Raw genomic sequence first — 5,702 nt, 5'->3', positions numbered from 1 at the left:
TCCGTATACAATGAGCAATGCTACACTTACGTAAATAATGTTACGTGTTTTACGTAAAATGCAACGTGGCTAATTAGTATTGGAGAAGGGGGAGGAAGGGGTCCCACCCACCTGAAAATCAGGGGGGCCGAAGTTAATTAGTTAGGCAGTTTACGTTAGTCTTCGTAGGCCTTACGTAGATGTAGGATTATTGGTATACAATAGCTGCACGCGCCGGACGGGTCACGAGAGAGAACCACACGACACGGTACAAGGCACAGACACAGGAGGGGCGAAGTGAAGGGCCGCAATAATGGGGGATGGGTGGCGCGGGACAGGTAGTAGGGGTAGGAGTAGATAGAAGTCGCCGTCCCGCGCCGGGCGCCGTGCCTGCAGCAGGCGCTTGCTGACCTCACCCACCCTCACACGCCTCGCGCCCCCGCACTGCCGCGACAAAATCGCCCGGCCCCCCACCCCACCCCACCCCGGCCGTCCGCCCCCGCCTTCCCCCGCGCTTTACCCCTCCCCCGTTCCTACCACCTCAAGATCCGATCCATCTCCAGTGTGATCCCCCGGCTCCTCCTCGTGATCCCCGACGACGACGACAACGGAGGCCAGCTCAGTGGCTCGCTCGCTCGCTCGCTTTCTCTCCCCCAAATCACAGCTTTCTACCATTACCGGCCAGACCGAGCCGCAGGGCACTGCTACGAGTAGAACCGTAGAAGTAGAAACTCACCACCGGCCACCCACCTACTACTAACCGATAGATATAGATAGGCAGAGGCGGGGTATAGGAAACGGGAGAGAGCAGCAGCAGCGTAGTAGTAGTACTACTGCGACCACCACCACCACTACCGCCGTGCTGCAGGTCTCTATCTACCCAGTGTCCACCTGCGGCTCTCCTTCGCCCCGCTCCCTCCCTCCCCGCGCTCCACTCTCTCTCGACTCGTCGTCGCTCCCTTTCTCGCCAGGTGAGGTGAGGCACCTTCCGCTTCTCTCATGGCGCAGTGGCGGCCGGCGGCTCTTTGTTGCTTGGGTTGAGCCGTACTGATCTGCGTTCTTCTCTGTTGCTGCAGGCAGCCGCAGATCTGCTGCTGTTGATCCCCGGCTCGGATCTTGATGATTTGGGGGCTCTTCTTCAAGTGATTGCTGTCACTTCTCTGGCCTACCTCTACCTGGTACGTCTGTCAATTACTCCAGCTGTGTATGTTTTGTTTTCTTTTGCTTTTTGGGTAATGTGTGTTTACTCGATTCTTTGGGATTAGTGAGAGTGAAGAGTGGAGTAGTACTACACTGGGTTTCTGTTCAGGTTTTAATGCTGTATCCCGCATTGTATAGTAGATAGATTCTTCATTAATCAGCCCCCCCTCCCTATCGTGGGTGATGCAATCTGTGGGCTGGTCCGCAAACAAGGAAAACTTTATTTTATATTTTAATCTACTTCATGCTAAAGTCGAGTCGAATTTCTTGTCCATCTTCGTTATTCAGAAGAGTCCGGCACGGCGGATGACCCAGCAATCAATCATCTAGTAGTATTTTTTCTTCTTTTGTTATTATCTTGTATACGAGTACAGTTGTACAAATTTTTTCCTTCTGGCTGGTAGTCAGGCTTCCACGGAACCGGATCCTCTAACATTAAGAAGGAATGTCACGGTGCTACAGTGTTAGACTAGTGTAAAACGAAGAAGCAAAGTTAGGGACTGTTAGTAGATAGTTAATAGGTTGTTTACTACTGGTATTACTGTAGATATAAATAATTTAAATTTTATTTTATTTCACCATCAATTTATTTGTATGTAATTACTATAAATGTACACCATAGATCATCAATTTGCAAACTAATTTAAGTCGTTTTAGACATAATCATATGAATTGAAAGAAGGAAAGTTAGGGTACTGTAGCTTCTCTAACATTGCTTCTCAATGTTAGAGGATCCGCTTCCGGCTTCCACGTTCACACAGGCTCACAGGAATTTGTCTTGTTTTTTCTCTTGTTCTCCCCCAAAAATCAACCCAAATGGACAAATAGGTTCCCTTTTCTTGAGGGAAACGGGGAAAGACGGTCCGATGTTGATTTAATACTGGACTAGTACCTTGACTGAATTATTGAAGGCTGGCTAAACCCCGTGCGTTGTACTTGTGCATTACTATTTTTTAATACAGGCTACCGCACGGTCTGCACTAATACTATATGAATAGCTTCACCCCAACCTCCCAACTTTGCTATTCCCTCTTCCTTTTATTGTATCTAAGATTGTTAACATATCCAAATTAGAACATTATCATGTCGAAAATTGTCTGTGCGCAAGTCCCCCGACCAGCTGAGGGCATGGGGACACATCATAAATCATAAGTCCAGGATCCCAGGGAGACAACATGATGTGATCATCCACCGACAGATTCATGGCTCTAAATTAAGATAACCCAACACAATATTAAATGTGTACAGCGGTACTGCGTGCTAGTATTGCTGATCACTAATCCCGGTTAATTTGTATTCTGTCTGGCCGAAATGCAAAAGTTACATATGTGTTAGCTTTTCCTGGTTTGACTGAATATGAGCCCCAGGATTTAAGAGATTGTAGTTTCCTGAATCTTTTTCTGTTGAACCTTTCAGGATATTGGATTCAATCAGGTGGTAATTTCTCCTGTTGCTCATACACGAGACTGAAAAGGCGTGCATGTTATGTTAAACCGTCACAAAGATGGCGACAAAAGGACAGCTTGTTAGAGAAAGGAATGTGAAGATCACATCAAGCCGTGAAGGTCGTCAGAGGGGTAATTCACAGTCAGAACAATTAGTGCAAGTTCCAAAGCAAAAGGACTCGGCAGCCAGTGGAAACATTGATGGAAAATTTGAAGATAGAATCAGAGTTGTGAAGAATGACAAGATTCGTAGGCAGCGAGAACCTCGAAATGCAGAAGGGGATGTAGGCTTGAAGAGCTCAAAACCATGGCCTGCACGAAAAGCAACTACTGTTGATGAACTTGTCAAGCATATGTCCAAAGTTCCTTCGTATTTACAGCGCAAAGAGATGGCTGACCATCTTCAGGACAAGGCGCTGAATGTTGGGGTTCTTGAGTGGGGCCTTCTCGCAAGGTGGTCTCACGAACAAAAACATGAGCCCTATAGCAGCCATGGAGCCTCTTCATCTGATACCAGCAGATCTGTTCTATTCTCTTCTCCATCTCATTCTTCTGCAAGCCCCAGCAGCAAGTCTCTTGATAGCAATCAATCTCCACTGAATGACCAGCAGCACTGTTTTATGAAGTCTCAGCAAAGCAGTCCTGTGGACAAACACCATGAGAAGGCCAATCCACCTAGCCCAAATTCTGCAGTGTTGAGCTTGTTGCCAGGGCATGGCAAGTGTATTCGTGCAGAGAACAATGGTGGCTTAAATCTCAGCGAGTTTTCTCCCCCAGCAGACTCTCTGATTGCTGCCTCTGGGAGTTGCACGCCGCATGATATGGTTGATGATGAAGATGCTACAAGGAAGCTAGAGGAGGCTGTTCATCACTGTTCGCGCAGGCTTTTTACAGATGATGATAACACCAGGAGAAGTTTCTTCACACCCAATGACGATGATTCCATGTGTGTCAACCCTCTGCAGAGCAATGGCATCAGTGGTCTAGTACCTAGTGCTGTGATGGAAGCAGAAAGAAATGGCAGTAGGTCACCTGTCGGTTTCTTGGAGGATATTGGCCAATCCCCTGAACTTACTCGTATTCCATACTCATGTCCACTCCCCCTCATGGATTCCACTGAAGAGCTTGGCGCCAGTAGCTCTGCAACTAGAGATGCTTTTTTTAGTGCAGCTGTAACAAGAGGTGAACACGGTAACAGACACAAATCTCCTGTTAGTGTCTGCAAGAAACCTCTCCTGATTAGCTCAAAGTTCACTGATATGGATGTGCTGCCTGATCGTCATCTTGTTTCTGGGCTGAATGGAATGGGCAGATGCTCTAGCCTGAAGGAAGCACCATCTCCCCGACAACCTGACACCTCTGTGGATAAGATTAATGAGGACAAGCGATCAAACAGCAGAGGTAGACGCAGCCCATTGAGGAGGATGTTAGATCCACTATTAAAGCCTAGGCAACCATCCACTTCTGTTGCACCAATTCAAGCTTCATTTGTTCCAAAGTGTCATCTGTCAAGCAGTATTAATAAGCAATCGATTAACTTGGAAGGCTCTGGATCACAAAATGTGCAGCGTAGGTCAGTTGATGCAGTAGTCAATTCAAATAACCATGCTGAAGCAAACATAAATCAGCCTCCTCGTGTGCTGTTGAACAGTGAGAGGTACCTCAACCAAGAAAGGGATTCAACAAGAACAAGGCAAGCGCTTCTGCAGCTAGCATGGAAAAACGGCCTACCTTTATTCATGCTTTCTTACGGTGATTCTGATATCCTGGCGGCCACTGTGAGAAGGAAAGGAACCTCTGATAAGGATGATCTGGAAAGTGCATATACTTTATTCACTGTTGAAGAGCCCAAGAAAAAAAGTGGAGCTTGGATCACAGCAGGTAATAAGAACAAGAAACATCAACTGGTATCCAGTATTGTTGGGGAAATGAGGATCTCACGACGAAAATCAAGATGCTGCCACACAAACGATTTTCGTGTGCACAGGGAATTTGTGCTGGTTGGTTCTGAACTGCTACCAACACCTGAGGAACCTGGCGATTCACACATTAGCAGAGAAATTGGGGCTTTTATCAGCGCAGTTCCTCAAACAGCAGAAACTCCTCATCAATCATCTTCACAGAATTCTGGCCGAGGTAGTTCAGCACCAATTGGCTGCTCTTGCCCTCCTCTGGGAAACATCTACGATAACATGACAAATGCTAGTTCAGCTCCAGCCAGTGTTATTGCCATACTACCGAACGGCTTCCACAGCGCATCAACTTCTGGACAGCCTTTACCTCTGATGGAGAGGTGGAGAGCCAGAGGATCATGTGACTGTGGTGGGTGGGATGAAGGTTGCGCGCTGAGTGTCCTCACCGACAACACCCAAGGAAACCAAGGATGCAAGTCTAATCAGGTGAACCAAACGCAGGATGGCAGTCATCGATTCGACTTGCTCTCTCAGGTGTGCCTTTGTGCTTCCCTACTCTTGCTTGCTTCAATCAATGATTTAATATCAGTATCCATGACATAACAAATCAACTGACGCTTGATGTAACCTTGCCTGTATTTATTTGCAGGGTCGATCACGGGAGGATCGGCATGCCTTCAGCATGGTTTCGTTTAAAGAAGGGTTATACGCAGTCGAATTCAGATCATCCATTGCTCTACTTCAGGCCTTCGCGATGTGTATAGTGATGCTTCACGGGAGGAGCCCTGTGAGGACGCAGGCCGATTTGCCAGCCTCGCAAGACGATGCAGTCTTTGCCGATCATAAGCTGAAGGCTATGGCAACAGCCGGCCAAGGTAGAGCTCCGGCCAGCTATGTGCCGCGTCAGCCACCTCTATCTCCCGTAGGGCGAGCCTAGCCAACAAGCTTGCCGCCATAAAAATGATGTGTTCCTTTTCATTTTTCTCTTGTAATTTGAGCAGTGCTGCTGGACCAATATATGATGGTCCTTGTGCGATTCTCACACATGGCAAGTGATGAATCTTATGGAACTGGCTTTAGGCATAAGCTATAGCTAGCTGTACATGTAAATGTGACTATGTGATGCTGCTGCAAGGCTCATCTCAGTGCTTATTTACCCCTTTCA

At 47.3% G+C, this 5,702-nt stretch overlaps 1 protein-coding gene across 2 annotated transcripts; it reads left to right on the top strand.

Moving 5' to 3' along the window:
- Nucleotides 1-435: 435 nt before the first annotated feature.
- On the top strand, nucleotides 436-5,702 carry LOC123085399 (uncharacterized). Of its 2 annotated transcripts, none has more exons than XM_044507032.1 (4): nucleotides 436-955; nucleotides 1,056-1,157; nucleotides 2,596-5,071; nucleotides 5,187-5,702. In XM_044507032.1, exons 3-4 carry the CDS (start codon nucleotides 2,684-2,686, stop codon nucleotides 5,472-5,474), a joined length of 2,676 nt encoding a protein of 891 aa, XP_044362967.1. In that variant the 5' UTR covers nucleotides 436-955; nucleotides 1,056-1,157; nucleotides 2,596-2,683; the 3' UTR covers nucleotides 5,475-5,702. The 2 variants fall into 2 exon arrangements, with proteins under 2 accessions (XP_044362967.1, XP_044362966.1); XM_044507031.1 differs by having other exon boundaries at nucleotides 473-950.

This window comes from Triticum aestivum, chromosome 4A, assembly GCF_018294505.1.
Source record: "Triticum aestivum cultivar Chinese Spring chromosome 4A, IWGSC CS RefSeq v2.1, whole genome shotgun sequence".
In the NCBI taxonomy this organism is placed as follows: domain Eukaryota; kingdom Viridiplantae; phylum Streptophyta; class Magnoliopsida; order Poales; family Poaceae; genus Triticum; species Triticum aestivum.
Note: the sequence above shows the minus strand (reverse complement) of the source record. Positions and strands in the feature narration are given on the sequence as shown.

Excerpts from the sequence above, each read along its gene's own strand:
- LOC123085399 (XM_044507032.1), top strand. The coding sequence starts at position 2,684 with ATGGCGACAAAAGGACAGCTTGTTAGAGAAAGGAATGTGAAGATCACA. Across the intron at positions 5,072-5,186 it reads GATTCGACTTGCTCTCTCAG|GGTCGATCACGGGAGGATCG; the intron begins GTGTGCCTTTGT and ends ATTTATTTGCAG.